Here is a 17,743-nt window from a genome sequence, read left to right on the forward strand (position 1 = left end):
TCTCATGTTCTTCTATTTCAAATTTATCGTTTACTTAAGCATATATCCTGAATTCATGAATATTGCATATCATTTTTAAATTAACCATTTTCAAAAACATTTTTGAACAGAAACAATCTCTTAGTTGAGGAGATCGATGCAATGCTTTGTTGCGTTGTGGTGTACTTTGCGGGTATTGGATGAAAAAACTTAACTAGAATAAGTCGAATTCAGATATCGAATTTTAAATCCATGATGGTGACCCGATCAGGAGAGCATATCAAAATAATAACTCAAACGTATCTCATTAAGATATTTACATCTGATTCAGTTATAATTAAGTACTCTGAATTTTCGATTTTAAGTTTTTCCATTCTGAATTATATCTTATTCTGATTGACCGACTTGAATGGGGTTGAGCTCATTTTCAATGATCAAGATTTTTTTCGGATTGTCCTAAAATAAAATGATTATATCTTATTTTGATATACCTGTCGTGACTGGACGTTTTCCGTGTTTAGCTGCACAACCTTCTGTGTCAAAATTCGTTTCTAAACTGACTGGATGATGGACAGGGATGCCAACTGTTTTTCAGAAAAGTCTGGAAGATTTTGAAAAAATGTCTGGAAAAGTCTGGATGACTATCTTTGTAGGTGATGACCTTTTTTTTCGGTCGTTCGCAATATTGTAGTAGTCTAAGGATCTATACTCATTCCTCGAAAATAATCAATGACCTTTATTTTTCTCGCTTTTTATAAACGACCTTCCATCTGTTCTACAGCACTGCTCAATTCATCTATTTGCTGATGATGTACAAATATACCTCTGCGAGAAAAATGCATCAAACCTGAATGATTTTTACGCAAAAATAAATCAGGATCTTGCTAAAATAAGTGAATGGTCTGATGTTAATCTCTTACCAATAAACCCATCAAAAACCAAAGCACTGTGTTTTGGTAGACAGTTAACCTCACAAGTTTCTCCACAAGTTGTTCTTAACAACACTACTATTCAGTTTGTAGACTATGCTGAAAACCTCGGAGTAATTTTCGAACGGGATCTTTCTTGGAATCGACATATTAATGCTCAATGCTGCAAAATTTACGGTGCGCTGAAAAGACTAAACCTAACGACAAACCATTTGGACGTCTCTACAAAATTGAAACTTTTCAAAACCTATGTTTATCCTCTATTTATTTACGGTGATTTTCTATATTTGAATGCCTTAGAAAGATCCGTTAGTAGGTTGCGCATAGCTCTCAACTCCTGCGTACGATATGTTTTCAATTTGTCACGTTTCTCCCGAGTGTCACATTTACAAAAACTACTCATTGGTTGTTCATTTGAAAATTTTCGGAAGTATCGTTCTTGCGTAGTAATGCACAGAATTTTGAAATCCGGAAAACCACTATATTTGAAAAATTTACTAATCCCGTTAAGAAATTCTAGAACCAGGAATATTGTAGTCCCTTTGCATAGTACTACTTATTACGGTAGATCTTTCTTCGTGAGAGGTGTTGTATATTGGAATAATCTTCCCTTTAATCTAAAATCAATTCAAAATAAATCAGAGTTCAAAAGGAGTTTGCTGGAGGAATTCGTGGAGTAAGAACGACATATAAATAAATAAGAATCAGTATGATGGAACGATTAGTTGTTAAGAAATTATTAGAAATGAAACTACCACATTGTAACATTTAAAAAGATTTTTATCTTACGTTGCAAGATTCAATAAACAATAATAATATTTAATAATAATAATGTCTGAGTTTATGTGAACGAAAGCTTGAACAACCGAAAGCTTAGACCCATTCAGCTGTTGTCAAAATAACTTCTGTATTCTGCTTCACAGTAAATTCAGTCTTGCAGTTATGAGCAATTGGATTTTAATAGCATTTTTTTACTAAAACGTTGAGCTTATAGAAATTTCTGGACAAATCTGGATAATTTATGAAAAGTCTGGACCAGACAACATGAGGTCTGTATTTCTGGATGACACATGAAAATCTGGAAGATTCCAGAAAAATCTGGCAGGTTGGCAACGCTGATGATGGAGCCTTTCAGACTTCGTTAAGCTACATTTTTCTCTTTTTCGCTCGTGCGGAATTCATCATCGTTTTTTTTTCTCTCTCGTTCTCACACAAACGAAACCCGAAAGCGAAGACGTGTGTGTATATACAGTTTCTACCTACCGTTCTGCAAATCTTACCAACACTTCTGCATTCACTTTTACCTGACTGTTGCACCGTGCCAAATGCGCAAGTTATATTTTCATAAATTTTCTTTTAATTATCTTTCTTTGCCTTATACTCTACAATACCTACAACTTTTTCTAAAACACGGACATCGAAGTTAACGGCCCAAACCGTACGTTTATGAGTTTCGCTCAACAGATTCATAAAATTGAATCCAAGTTTTGGGAAATCAAAAATGGGGCATGGTTTAAGCAAATAATGTGGTTTATTGACATTCCACTAGAAAATTTTCTCGAAGCACTCATATCTTGATAAGTTATAAATTTGATAGGTTTTGTTCTGCCCAATATCAAACTATGCTATCTGAACGAGATATAATCTTGTCAGGAGCATATCTTAAATTGATATAATTCAGCTATGACCGCATAGACTTTTTGATATAATTTGAGATATTTTAACATCCTACGAGTACTGAATAATAACTCATTTAGATAGGAAAAATATTAGTATCAAAATATCTCATCTTGATATAATTTAGTTTTTCCCTCCTGATCGGGGACTCCTGTTGAACTTTAAAATGCTGTAAATGAATAAAAATCGCACGAAACTCACACAAAATGGGTATTTGGTTAAAAGGCTAAACGAGTAAAAGTCGAATTTCGCTATCTGACGCTGTCTTTAAATCCAAAATGGCGGCTTCCACTGAATTTTTAAATACTATAAATCACTAAAAATAGCATGAAAACGTGTCATGCGATTATCGGTCATTTGAAGCATTTTTAAGTTGAGTGGAAGAAACCATCTTGGATTTCAAGATGGCGACGGACAACGAAATTCGAGTTCTACTCGTTTTGCCCGTTAACCCAAAACTCATATTGTGGATGTTTCATGAGATTTTCAGTCATTTAAGGGGGGGGGGGGGGGGGGGTAGGGTCTAACACTTTTAAAAAATCGAATTTTTTTTTTATTATTTTCTTATTGTAAAACATTTCAAGAATGTTGTGTCAAATTTTCAAGTCAATTGAAGCAAAACTGTAGAAATTATAGACCTTTATCTCCTCCTATCTAATACTGCAAGAATGCAAGAGCAGAAACTTCAAACGCGTTTTTCTCGAAAGCACATTTTTAAAGTCCGTGGACATCGTCTACTACTACTATACGATTCTTTTCAAATTTGGAACATATTTTCTACATATCAAATTCCAGACCCCAACGTTTTTCTTTTTTCTTTTTTACTTAGGGGAGATTTTACCGATAAAAAATGGCGGATTTTTTCGTGAAAAATCGTAGTTTTTACTTCAAACAACCACAAAAATTTCATAATTTTTTTTTAAGTTAAATAAAAACGTTGGGGTCCAGAAAAACATCTATTAAAAATATTTTGCTCTGATTTTTTGACTTCAGACGATTCTGTGCTGAGATACAGTGTCCACCGCAAATCCTGTTTTCTAAAAGGCATCCTCAAAAATGCTCCGTCACCGGCTCATTTTTCAATATTTTTCTACGAAAAAATTACTAAATGTTCTTTTAACAATGCTTTGTATAATGCAAAAAAATTGAATACATTTGTTTGAACGATAGCTCTAGAAAAAAATCGTGAAAATGGTGTTTTTTTTTACCTTTTAGACCCTAACCCTCCCTTAAAGCTTTGAAAGAAAAGTGAAACCGTCATCCTGGATAAATAATAGTGTCAAGCAACAAATTTTTTCTCCTTCTAGGTGGTTCCTTTCACTCAACACTCATATTGTAGAGATATTCTTACAACTTTCGGTGATGGTATTTATTTCGATGATTTTTATATTTTTTATATATTTAACTCAAAAACAACACACATAACTTATCGAAAATGTGTGAAAATGGGAATTCCAATTAAAATATGTGGTATCTAGCCCGAGCGTGTCCTGTTTTGACACCTTAATCGAGAACTGTCAACTAATTTCATTACGGTTCTAAAATCCAGCAGTACGTGCCTTTTCAAAACATGCTTGGAACCAATTTCTTAGTTTATGTTTTATAAGAGTTTTATTAGACCATTCTAAATAATTTCTAAACAACTTAAACAGTACCTTAAACTAACTGAAAACAAATGGTTGAATCATTTAAGCATTTTCCATAACCATCATAAAACAGTTATAAAACTAAGTGCATATAAAATGCTATAATAAAACTATAAAAAAATTTCAAATGCTAGTTGACTTGATCTGTGTTACTTGGGATGTTTAGTCTTGGGCTGGAACTCGCGGACATTGACTCAGGAGGAAACTGACGTGCCAACTGAGATACAAACCAAATCCACATTCAAAATAGAGCTTATTTATTAACAACAACAGAAAAACAAAACTGGGAAATAAAAAATATGATTTATTGATTTCCGAAGAAAATAATGGGCAATAGCTACTGCGCGGCCATAGCGTCTGGCAACTAACAATAAATATTATATTATTGTTTGAAGATTGTTTGAAAAGAAGACGATTTGAAAACAAATCTAATTGAAGGCTTAGTGATTCCCATTTGAAATTTAAAACTAAAATTTCTACAAGCTTCACTTGAACGTTAAAAAAAAAGAATATGGACAATATGTGCACAAAACTTACCGAATTAACTGCCCACGAAGTTTTCATCTTGGTGACCGGATGGGTGCCATTAACGTTAACGATACAGGCCCCACATCCCCCCTCCAAGCACATAAATTTGGTCCCGGTAAGATGGGCATGACTCCGGATGAAGGTGTTTAGCGACGTGTCCACCGGAACGGTCTTGCAGTTTACTGTCAATTGAAAGGTACACACAAATAAGTATTGAAATTAAATATCAGCCAGCAGCAGCAGTTTATTTACTATCGCAAGTCAAAAGCAATCGAGCAGTGTCATATTGGTCATGATTGGATTTAAATCACTACCTTCGGCTAGCTAGTGCCTATAATAAGAAGTCTCAGGCGTGTCTCCGAAACAAACGAGCAACTTGAAATGACTTACCGGTATACGGCTTGCCGTTGATAGTAAACTTTATTTCGTCTAGCGGGCTGGAAAATAAAGAAACAGAAATGTCACTATCAGAAACATGTAAATATGAGGAAAAAGTAATGTAGGTCGTAGAATTTTCTGTCAGTCATTACTCACGCGAATGAAAATGTATCACGCGAATGAAGAAAAGATTATGAACAATTCAGTTGTTCATCACTTCAGGCTAGACAATTCTAAGCTTAACAATTTAACTTGATTTCCTAGAACTGCAGATATTGATAAAAAGTGTCTCTCTTTAAATTGGAAGAAAACAAGCCCTGCAACCACAACTTATTCGTTCTGTAGACGAAATTGCATAATTGTTTACCAAAAAATGGTTAGTTTGCTCACGCATATTTGTTTTTTGCTTGTAAGATTTAACTTGATAATTTTAAGCAATGGCAGTGCAGTGGAACAGTTTTATTTTTGTTGCACGAGTGGTGGCGTTAGATAGAATAAAATACAATTCTTGTTTTGATAAATAGGGGTTACCGTCAAGTTTATTGATGCATTTTTTTGGCTTAAAAAAAAAAAGGATCGAATTGTTATTCAAACCTGGTCCACACTGGGTAACGAGAGCTCAATTTTGGTTGCAAGATGGCCTTTTGTTGTCTGTTGTTGGAAACAAGAGACAGTCTTTCTCACTGTCTCCCGAATAAAATGGGAGACATAGAGACTCTCTCGAGACCAGCGTTCTCCTAGAGTGGACGAGGCTTCAGAGTGCAGCAATCAAATAAACGAAAACAAACTTTTAATATTACATAAATATAAAAAATTTTTATAAATAATTTCTGATCAAAATAAAAAAAAAACAAAATATGATAAAAAAGATTGCATTCATTGACACACTTTTCAAGAAAGGACGGATTTCTTCTTTATTACTCAAAAGAATAGGAAAAAAACATAAGAAGATTTTTTCATTTGGTTTGGCATTATCTTGAATATGGTTTGGATTTGTTATTCGGAGGAGAAAAATATTTCAACAGTTCAGTTTTAAATGCAATTTTTATAATTCAGCAATTTTAAACCTCATGTTTTTTCAAAATTCCTAAAGGCAATAAAAAAGTTTAGCAAAAAATACCCAAAACATAATCAAATGGTCCAAAATTATGAACAATTATCGAAAAATGACGCTGAAGACAACATACAAAAAATGTTGAGAATGAAACGATCGATTTTGGCACAATTTATGCAAATAAATAGAAAGAGGATTCAAATAACTTTTTTTTTGTGTTATAGTAGCAGTTGAATGCAATTTTTACAAGGAATAATCGTTTGGAATTTAAAACATTACATTATTATAATCATTATCATCATTCAATCATTATTTTTCCTCCATGTTTATAATTAACATTTTTTAAAACTAAAAAAACGTTCTGGACTCTCCATTAGGATTATCCAAAATTGCACTTTGTGTGACATTGTGGGGGTTCAACCTTCAAACAATAGCTTAAGCTGTAGGGAACAAATTTTTATATGGCGCCGACTCAACGACTCAAAACAAAATGATGTTTAGAAGTCACAGTAGTTCGATTTTTGAAAGAAAAGACAATATTTTCGAGTTTTTTTCCTATTAAAGTTCCCAGATCTCGAAAAAAGTATCGAGCATGTGTATATTACACATTGTTATTAAATTGTTATTACACTAATTTGTTTTATAACGGAAGGAATTGTTTTGGACTTCTAATTTGTACGCAGTATTATTTTAATTCAGCAATATTATGACTTTCGGTTAAAAAATATGTTCAACGACAAAAACGTGTACTTTTGAATTCGAGGTTTCAATCAAAAACTAATTCAAAAGATGCGAAATATTATGAAGTGCAACTTGATAGAAAAATGTTTACAGTAGGGTGGCAGCCCAAGAGGTTCTGTCGAATATTCAAAACCGAAATTATACATTTTTAAGATTAGCTCAAAAAAGCCTGTGCAAAGTTTCAGCTCAATCGGAATTAATTTAGGGAGCCTCAAAGCACTCACAGTTTCGGTTTTTCGACCATAACAAATCACCAAATGAAATTGGGAGTAGGCTGTGACCGTCGATGACGGAAGTTTTATGTTCAGCGAAAAAATTTTCAAGTTCTCTCTTCAAGTTTATTTGTGCATGTTTATGATGAAATCCATCAACTATCAAGAAGTTTTAGGACCTTTGCGATGTGTTCCAAGAGGGTGTAGCTAATCAAATCTAGAAACTGGATCAATTTCCTGTCTTCCTGGAATGCTGTCCACAGACTTATTGCTGTCGGCGTCTCAACTAATCGGGAATGAACATCGGAGTCATCTATTGATGTTTGGTATCAGGACAACGTTAAAGCTAAGTATTCTCTTTTTTTATAATCAGTGTATCAAAACTTGTAAACTTTAATACTAATTTTTTTCCCATTTTGGAGAACTATTCACAAATTTTGTGCCCCATTTATAATGTCACCAAAAAAACATTTCGTTATTTTGATAGAATGATTCTGAATCTGTTCAAACCACCAATTATTTCGCCAATTCAAATTATAAATTCAATAAGTTCTATCATGTATGGGATTATAACTTCTCCTTTTTTGGTTAATTTTTTTTCTTGTATTGAAACTTAACCAGGAACTGATTTATTCAATAACATGTTAAGAAATTTCAAATTTCTCCTAAATTTTTCCTTTTTCAAATGTTCGAAAGTTTAAAATTATCGATATTCATTTATATCATAATTAAATCAGAAATTGGACACAAGTTAAATCTTAATTTTTCTGATAGAATACGGCAAGTCGATACATGAATCTTTCAATCAAAATTGCTGAAAAATTATAATAATTTTTAGTTGTGATCACATTTTCTCCATTTCCCTTGAAAAAATCATCCAGTTTTTTTTTCTTTTTTTTTATTATTCAATTTTTTTTTTGTTTCGATTAGAGTCGTTTTACCATCTTTATGGCATTTGCGACTTTATCAACGTTGCAGTTGGCGAATCGTTATTGAAAAACTATCCGGTACAACTGTGTTCGATGTTTACTCTTGGGCTCGAACTCGCGGACATCGGCTCAGGAGACAACAGACTTGCCAACTGAGCTATATCACAAGCCATTATTCAAATGTTATATATGTATGATTCAGAATATCAGTTCAACTACCACTTCGAACTTTGAATTATGTGAGCAAAAACTATTAGAGATATGATGATGGAAATCAATATTATACGATTTACTTCAAATGTGTTTTAGTCATAATCCTAAACACCTTTCAAAATCTTGTTTCTTATCTGGCTAAAATGTTTTTATAAATAAAAAAATAACCGTGAGAAACAAAACGATGAAATGTGATGAAAAGTTTTTCAAATTAAAATTACCCTTCCGCTCATTTTCAACATCTTTCACCTTATTCTAATCTTCTATCCGTCTATAATCTTTCAATTCTAAAATATTCTTTTTCAAAGAATATAAATTTCACCGATATAACCGATAAAATAATTTCATAAAAATAAAAAATTATAGTTCAGGAGAAAATGCTTTCAATATAACACTAGTCAAAAGTGTTTCCTATTTTTTTTCCTACCCCCCAAAATTCCCAACCAATTTTTTTTGCAAGAATACAGAGGTGACCTCGGTCCTTAGGCTCAAAGTTGTTATCCCATTCTCATTTTTCCTAACCTATCTATTGACTACCAGGACGTGGTCGGCGCCGTTATTGATGTTAAACGAGAGAGCATCAGTTTTGTGCATTGTGAATGTGTCAATCCCAGGTTCCGTTCATTTGACCTCTGAACAAAATTGATTGCCTCGGTCAATCACGGAGTAGCAACCATTGGCGACGTGGAACTTGTTCTACTGAGCCACGCCTGCGATCATAGAATCCGAGATGTATTAACTTGTTTTTAAACCAAATTTAGAAATTAATCGCAGAGTATACTAGAATACTCTTCATTCAAACATATCTTAAGGAGCAATTCGGGTTCAATGATTCAAGGTGGATGTGAGTAGTCAATCAAGCTAAGCTAAGCTAAGCTTAGCTAAAAAAATCACCAAATGAAATTGGGAAAATCTAAATTTGAATTTTTATGCCAAATTATTTCAAAATGCTAATAACGAAATGTGGTGTTATCTCGTTTTGTTTTGTCAAAAATCGACTTTAAAATTTCAAATATCACCAAAGGGATGACCAAAGGAAATTCGGAAAATCTAATTTTTGTTTTGATGACAAATGACTTTGAAATGCATGAAAAGTTGATATCTTTTGTTAACTCGCAACAATTTTAGGCATAAAAATCGACTTCCTGGGACTTAGTCGGTTTTCCGAAAAACGACTGGTTTTCTGAAAAAAAAGTTCATTTGGCCTGCAAATTAAAATTTCGATTTTCCGAGTTTTCTTTGGTCCCTCCTTTGGTGACTTTTCAAATTTTTTAGTCGATTTTTAACAAAAAATGTTTGTTGAGATAACACCAGACCTCGACGTTTTTTTTTAGTCATTTGGCATTAAAATTTCGATTTTTCTGATTCTATTTGGTGATACTTGAGGCACCTTGAGGAATAAAAAAACGAGATTTTGAGCGCTTTCAGGCACCCCTAAATCAAGTTCGATTGAGCTGAAACTTTGCAAAGATCAGTTTTTCGGGCCCATTTACAAAAAGTCATAATAATGAGTGTATTAAAAAAAATATGCAACACTTTGTTTTGTGAATAACTTTCGAATGTTTGGATGAAATGTGATGAATTTAACAGCGAAGCTGTTCAGTAATGTGATGTTTACATGTGTAAATTTCTGTAACGTCTCGTTATGTCGTTTTTTGGAATAACGTCCTATGAAAAAGTTTTTCGACTATAATTTTGGGCACGAACGTGCGCCATCTATAATGCTTGTCTACTGTGAACCCCCCTTATCCCAAATCAAGGATATTTTTCATAACGTTATCTGTTTCCTGAAGCTTACGTTTCACAATAGATCAAAAATTTGAATTTGGTAGAAGTTATATCAAATTTAGCCGTTGTCCTCCTTCGGCAAGACAACAAAATATTTCACTTTATATTACTCTACCACAGTTTTTGCGTAATAGCACGATTCCAAGATTAGCAGAAACAGAGTATAAACTTTTAAACATCTACTGAATTGCGTCTTCAATAGATCATCAGCCTCCTCAAATACTAGGCATCAAAGTTTTCAATTTTTTCTTCTTGTTTATCTCCGGAAAACCCAGGCTAGACTTGTCAACGAAAAGATTTTTGTTGAAAACCTGCCAGGTGACCGCTCTAATGAATTTCTTTCATTGTCCATTACGAAATTTTTCAAAATATCTCCCTACTAGCAGTCCAATATTTTGCGCACGATTTGACCACCAAATTCTGCTTATTTAAGTGGTGGGCAGATTTTCTACCTTGTGGAAATGAAATCAGGCCTGTTTAGGTATAAGTTAGATAGACGAATAAGTCAGAAAAATTTATCTTTTTTATCATTTCTTCTCTTGATGTTTTTAACTTCATGGAATCAATCGTCTTCACTTTGATTCAAACTTTAGCTTACTATTGGATCCTTTCCAGCTGTTTTTGGGGCTCCCACTGGGACTTTCATGGATTTTTCTCGATCCTGCCCAAAACAATTTGTTAATCAGCTCCTGTATTGGATGTTATTTCAAAACCACTTAATAGGTTGTTACTATTTTTTTTACACGTACACGTTTTTTCAAGAAAAAAGCACTTGAACTTCGTTGTGTTCCAGTAAATACCTTAGATATTTTTCATGAACTTTTTTCATGAGAATGATATTTCATCAGGATAAATTTTATAATAATTCATTTTATGTATTTTCCATATCTATTTCATTGCTTGTTTTGTACGCCTCTGCCTGATCAACTTGGTACTGGAAAGGGACTTGCAATCACTATGAGATGATTTTTAACAGTGAATTAACGAAAGGCGCTTTAATATTAACCCAATTATCTCGTAATTTTTTTTTTTATAATTTTCAATATGATGTTTGGCGGCAAGGATTCGTTCTAGATGCTTATTCCGTTTTTTTTTCAATCTTGTCACTCATACTCCTTTTGAAAAGCCGCAATGTAAAAATTTGTTTCATACATTTTAACACAACGCGTACCAAATACAAGATATTTTGTTTTTTTTTTGTTAGTCCTTTGTGTACTACACTTTCAAACAGGGATGAGCAACCTATTGAAGCAACGGGCCAAATTGAATTTGAAAACTTTTCGTCGGGCTGCACTCAAAATAATATTTAGATTTTAATAGTTAGCAGAGTTATACGTCTTCTTTTTTTTATAACGACAAATTTTTGACGATAATGAATTCATGTTTTTAAAGGAGACAGACCACTAAATCATGATCATTTTTTAATATTTTTTCAATCGATTTAAACTTTTTCATTCATCTTTCTCACAAATAGAGAATCCATTGTTTACCTTTAGGACTTTAAGACACGAAAATTCTGGAGTTTTATTTGTGATTTGAAAAAGATTAGAACCATTTTCTAGGAAAAACTCAATTCTGTTCGAACTGATGCTACTATTAATCATCACTTCAGTTTAGAAGGATATATGGAGCTGAATCTCAGCGGAAACTTTAAGTGAGAAAATCATTTTTTTTCGTAAATCACGCCTTCCCAGCGTTCGATGTTGGATAACCTGAAATTTGTAGATTTTAAATCCGTTTTCTGTTCCCATTTTCAAAAAATACTTTCACAATTCAAATTGTATCCTCAAAAAATAGATTTTTTTTTTGCATACGGTGAAAAAATTGTTTTTTTTTATATGAAGTTTTGAATATGATAATTGCATTGCTGCATGTTGAGCGATGTTATTAAAATCACAGAAAGATTCACAATTTCAGAAATTTTTAAGAAAACTTCGTGACAGTTATAGTTTACACTCTTGATTCTAGGGTTTTTTTTGAAGATCTTATAGATTTTCATGAATTATATTTAGATGCCACTGACATAGTCTTTTTAAAGCTATTTCGTGAAAATCTTATGACTACAGTAATGTCGATTGCCTATTTTTAAGGAAAATGACTGAATTTATCGATGTTTGCATCACAGATAATCGTTACCAAATTTTTTGGGTCGAATCACAGAATTACAAATATTGTTTTTGACGAGCAGTCAGAATGTTTGTTGGAGACTTAAAGCATGGATCACTCAAAATCTGGACGCAATAAAAAGGGTCTATCTCGGAACCCTGTAAACGAAATAAAAATGTTTTGTACTCAAAATGTATCGTTTTTATTGCAAATTTTTATTGAAATTTTTAACTTTTCGTCGAGTACCACTCATCATAGTTTGGACACCCTATTCACTGACCTCAGCGGCCATTTTGTTCCAAAATCTCTTCTTCTCTGTTGCATCCCGAGCCCTCCTACCATTCTTCTCCATCTTTTGCTTGACAATTGCCCAAAATTCTTCGATAGGGCGGAATTGAGGGCAGTTGGGTGGGTTGATGTCATTTTCGACAAAATCCACCCGTTGGCCCGATACTACTGTAGAACCTCTTTGCTGTAGTGGCAGCTTGCCAAATCTGGCGAAAACTTTACTGGTCCTTTGTGAGATCTAATGTACGGAAAAAACGTTTTTCAGGCAATCCTCCTCGTACACTTCGGAGTCCATGGTCTTGTTTTTCACAAAAACCGGGGTTTTTCGTCCGCAGCTGCAAATATCTTGCCAGATTCTTGCAAACTTTCTTGCAAACTTATAGGCAAAAACGAATTTGAACTTGGCTGGGACATAACCCCGACCAGTGGCTTTGTAAAATTTTTGGTCAGGAAGCCGCCCAAAATCCATCTTCACGTACGTTTCGTCATCCATTAGGATGCATCCGTCGTACTTCGTTAGAATCTTGTTGTATAACTTCCGGGCCCGTCCTTTGGCTTCTACATTCTTCTTCAATGTCCGGTTTGGGTGCTTACTGGCCCGATAAGATCTTATTCTTTCACGCAGACGAATCCTTCTGACGTCCAGATTTTGCATGGATTATCCATGCTTTAGATGCAAATCTGAAATCGTTCTCTTAGCCTTTATTATTAAAAAAATCACTTGAACCTAAATGTTTTTTCTTAATTTTTTTAGGTATTTGAGTAGTAATTTGCCACTGCCCGTGGCCTAGAGGATAGCATTCAAGTCTTCTAAGTCAGAGGTTACGAGATCGAATCTCGGTAACGGCATACATAACTTTCTTTTTGTGTGCTGTTAGTTTTAGAATTTGTAAGATGGTAGCCATCCTATCCTTGAAAGATGTACGCCTAAGAGTAAAGTAAATTAGATCTCTCGAAGAAACATAAAGTTTCACGGAGATCCTATATATGTGTGTTCGGTTATAACAGAACATGCCAATTAAATTGAATGAAATAATAAAATTTTGGAAAAAAATGTGCTGAGCATATTCATCATAATACTTTATCTTTGCTTGAAAAGAATGTTGCATCATGTGTTGGAAAAACCTATCAATAGTTCGGATAGAAAACACTTCAAAAAATACTTTCGCGTTCTTTTGCGCTGATACTAACTAGTATTTTCGGAGAAATTACAATAAAATACTCATGTAACTCATATGCGAATATTCTTAACCCTTGAGCAGAGATTATTCGCAAATCTTGAGCTAAAGTTATCAGTGCTGGTGGCAATTGGCTAGTACTTTTTTAACATATTTTATCATTTGTTCACCATTCTGTTTGATGATAGAAGTATGTTTTCTAAGGATCCTGATTCGAAACTGATTTCAATCGATGTGTTTTAAGTCGAGTGGGATGTGTTTTCCGGTGTTTTTCAAAAACTGTTTCCATTGGTGTGAAATTGCTGCGAATTTATTAGACTTCAATTGAATTGAATGTGTGTTACAGGCTGATACGTCGATAGTTCTGACCAAAAGTTTGCTAGATTCAAAAAAAAGTAGAACACTTCTTTCGGGAACATCTTTGTGATATTGTGTGTATTGATTTTGTTGTGAATATAGAAAAAAGTAATTAATAAAAGTTAGTTATTTTGTTTTCGAAACAACTTTTCAAATACCACCCACCGATCAAACATTAGATCGTCAAAATTACCCACGGAGGACCCATCCTGACCGAAGACTTATCTCTTAAGCGATGTTCATCGATTGATTTTTGTCGAAAAAACCATTTTGGGAGAATTTACCTGTTACTTATTTATGTTTTTTTTTGTGATCAAGACACAAATTTCTTCGGATTCCATATGCTACTATACGTTCAATTTTTTTTGTAAATTAATGTTTTTAGCATTGTATTATTGATTTATTTCATTTTCTAACTACAGTTTCCTTCAATTGCATGCTCTAGTGCTGAAATTTGGTCATGAGACTTACATGCGAATATTTTTCACATGGGACACACCAGTGGTCATATTTTTCCAAAACTTTGGGAACAAATTTCGAACAAAAACCTGTTTTATAGATACATTGGACTACAGCAAGCTTTATCAATAACTTAAAAACGATGAAAATGCACATCGGCCTCATATGCGAATGTGTGTAGCCTTGCGAATTTTTGGTTACCCTTCCTATTCATTTTATGGAATTTGAATTTGAAAGTGGTAGTAAAATAATAAGAACAAATGTAATTCGAACAAAAAAAACTTCAATACCCATTACGTTTTGCCAAAACAAAATGTTCCATTAAAGCCTTTACAAGAACACAATAAAGGTTTCATTTCTAGAAAAAGTCAACAACCTTAATGGTTTCAGGGCAAATGCAAATACAAACTAGTAGAGTGTATATTTGATTAAGTTACTGACAGATCTGTTTTTTTTTTTCAATTGGAATGGACCAGTATTAAATGATGATTTACAATCTACCGTCAACTGGGGAAACATGCAACACTTTTCAACTTCAATGGCTTCTAAAATCTTAATGCTTACAGATAATCATACCTCTTGTACATAAAAAGTTTTAAGGTTAACGGGACACCAAACTGACGTAGTCAAAAAAATTATTGGATTTACCAGTTATTTTTAAATTTAAAAAAACATGCGATTTTCTTTCACCCTACTAAGAAAAAGGGGTAAGTTGCAACAAATTCTGTAAATTATGAAAAATCAAATGTAAACGATCGAAAATTTATAGTTTTTGATACATTTGTGGTGTCATAACGCATAAAGCACCAATTACAGTAATTTTTGGATTTGTTCGAATTAAATTTTACATTTTTTCGGTCAAAAATTTTTAAAGAAAAATGTGTTTATCTGCTGCATATATTAAGGGGTAAAAATACTAAAAAAATTTCTTTTAGCTTAAATCGTGAAAATAAATCTTAGAATAGATGAAATTTTAATGTTAACAATCGTCTAATTTAAAACAATCATATCCCAGCATATGGAAACGCGGTTTATGAGATTTAGTTCTGATTTGCATTTTGTTGCATTTTGCCCCAGACAGCTCACTGAATTATAAAAATATTTATTTTAAAAAAATTGGTGATTGTCCGAAAAATATTTATACACCAACAGTGATAATATAGGGTGATGAAAGCAATATAAAGTTTTCAGGTGATATCATTAAGCCAATCCGTCATACCAGGTAAAGTTTTTTACGGCATCGAAAAATGTTAAAATTTGTACATTTATTGTTCGATTTTTTATGTTTTTATGAGAATCAAAATCTTCAGAAAACTCTTTCACGATGTTGAAAACTATGTTATCCTCAATTTGTTATCATTCAATGATAACTTTATTACAGTATATTGAAATAAAAATTGAATGAGTGTTCTGGTATACAAATGTTGCATTTAACCCTACTTTTGCATGATGCCCCGTTTGACGGTACGTAAAAAAGTAAAATAAATATGCACTGGTTGCGCATTCCTGCTTTAAAGCGTAAATTCAATGTTATGAAATAATGAAATTTTCTTAAACCAATTCAACAAAACAGTACTGGGAACTCAAAGCTACTAAATTTGTACAATTTGGTCCAGTGGTTTCTGAGATACACAACGCCAAATTTCGGTATTTCACGGCTTATATTTCTTTGCGGTCCTTAATGTGCTAAGATAGCTTTTGAGTCTCCAGAATTCCAAACAAAGTGCAATTTTTCGTCACCCTACTATCCATGTTTGAAGCGTAAACAAAAATAATTCGCGTTATCAACTGTTTTGATTATCTGTTATTAATTCGTAATTATAATAATTTTATATGGGGACTTAATTAACCCCCAAATGGGAATTTATTTCATTAGAGAATCTCACTTCGATAAGCTTAGATTTGCTACCTACTTGATCAAAATAATTCCCGGCATTGTTTTTAAATCACACTACTCTTGAGACGAAACTAGTTTGTCCCGGTGTCGGACTCAAGTACCCGCTTTTTTATTGTTTTCTGTTATCACACCAAATAAATCTTTGTCCAGAGAGGCTCTTGCGAAAACGTCAGGCAGCAGTGTTAAAAGTGGGTACAAATGGTGAGACACCACAAAAACAATTTTCTGCAAGATTGGTCACCTAATAGGCGAAACGCTCTCGGCATTCGACACTCCACCTAGAACCGGTTCTTTCTCTTTATGCTGTTTCAGTTGTTGATATTTGCACGAAGCTCTACGCTGCTAGGGGAAATACAAAAATGTAATCACAGAATCACATCACCGAACAAAAAAGGTGTTGAATGTTGAATTTTTAGGAATTATGTTTGCTGTACACCTTCATAATCAAATGAATTAATTTGAAACAGCCACACAATCATTACCATCTAACGAGCGTTTCATCAACAAAGTGACGATAAACCAAGGTCAAACTCACCTCCCAACTTGCTCCGAATCTCCTCCCCAGATGTAGGAACCCAATGTTGAGAACATGTTTACAACTGTCGAACTTTGACCTATGAGGGCACTTTCCACTAGAGGAGTTTAACACTATTCCACAAATCACTTTCCCCGGCAAATTGTTGATAAACAACAACCAATTTCAAACGAAGGATGACCACAAAAACTACAGCTGCTGGAAGGAACCCCAATAAAAAAGGACGAACGCGAGAGAAACTTAAACAACGCACAACAACAAAAAACGGCAACACGAAAACGGCTGATGTCATAAGACGCGAAAAAAGATCGAACTTCTCACTACGACTAGTCGTGAGCGAGTGCTGGAGATTTGCTGCGAACTCGCGAAATTAAAGCCGGTCGTTTTGTTGCTTGCTGCTGTTTCGGGTCACGTCCCTGACGACAGTGGCGTCGACCAAATGGGTTAATACACGCAATGCGGGTAGGGAATAACAAGTTTTTAATGAAGTAATAACAATTTAACAAAAAAGAAATCAATTTTAGATCAAATCCTCTTAAATAAAGCTTAGTTCATTAAGAAATGGCACACTTTCTTTTGCTGATAGGTCATTTCCTAGCTATCCGACTCACAAAATTTGAAAGCATTTGGTTGCCTGTAAAAAGTACAATCCGATCGTTTTTTTTCGAATGCACGATGCAGGAGTGGAAGAAAAAAAAATCTGCACAGTTTCCTTCAAAATCCATCATTACTAAATCGAAAGCTGGCAAAACCGTTGATTATTTAAAAAAATGTCTCTGCTTGAGTGGTGGGGAAGTATGCAAACACTGTTCAAAATGTCCACAAAGCTCGAATCATACGTTGGAGTGA

The 17,743-nt window shown here is 33.5% G+C and overlaps 1 protein-coding gene across 1 annotated transcript in view; it reads right to left on the reverse strand.

Moving 5' to 3' along the window:
• LOC129755104 (uncharacterized) overlaps window positions 1–17,226 on the reverse strand; it is a 30,392-nt gene extending 13,166 nt beyond the window's left edge. Inside the window, exons 1-3 of the mRNA XM_055751435.1 lie at window positions 16,895–17,226; window positions 5,150–5,196; window positions 4,769–4,941 (exon numbers count right to left, since the gene is read on the reverse strand). Of these exons, the coding sequence (XP_055607410.1) occupies window positions 4,769–4,941; window positions 5,150–5,196; window positions 16,895–16,950 (276 nt within the window). The 5' untranslated portion in view covers window positions 16,951–17,226. The remainder of the gene's footprint in view (window positions 1–4,768; window positions 4,942–5,149; window positions 5,197–16,894) is intronic.
• Between the last annotated feature and the right edge of the window lie 517 nt (window positions 17,227–17,743).

The sequence above is a fragment of the Uranotaenia lowii genome, chromosome 3 (assembly GCF_029784155.1).
Source record: "Uranotaenia lowii strain MFRU-FL chromosome 3, ASM2978415v1, whole genome shotgun sequence".
Lineage (NCBI taxonomy): Eukaryota > Metazoa > Arthropoda > Insecta > Diptera > Culicidae > Uranotaenia > Uranotaenia lowii.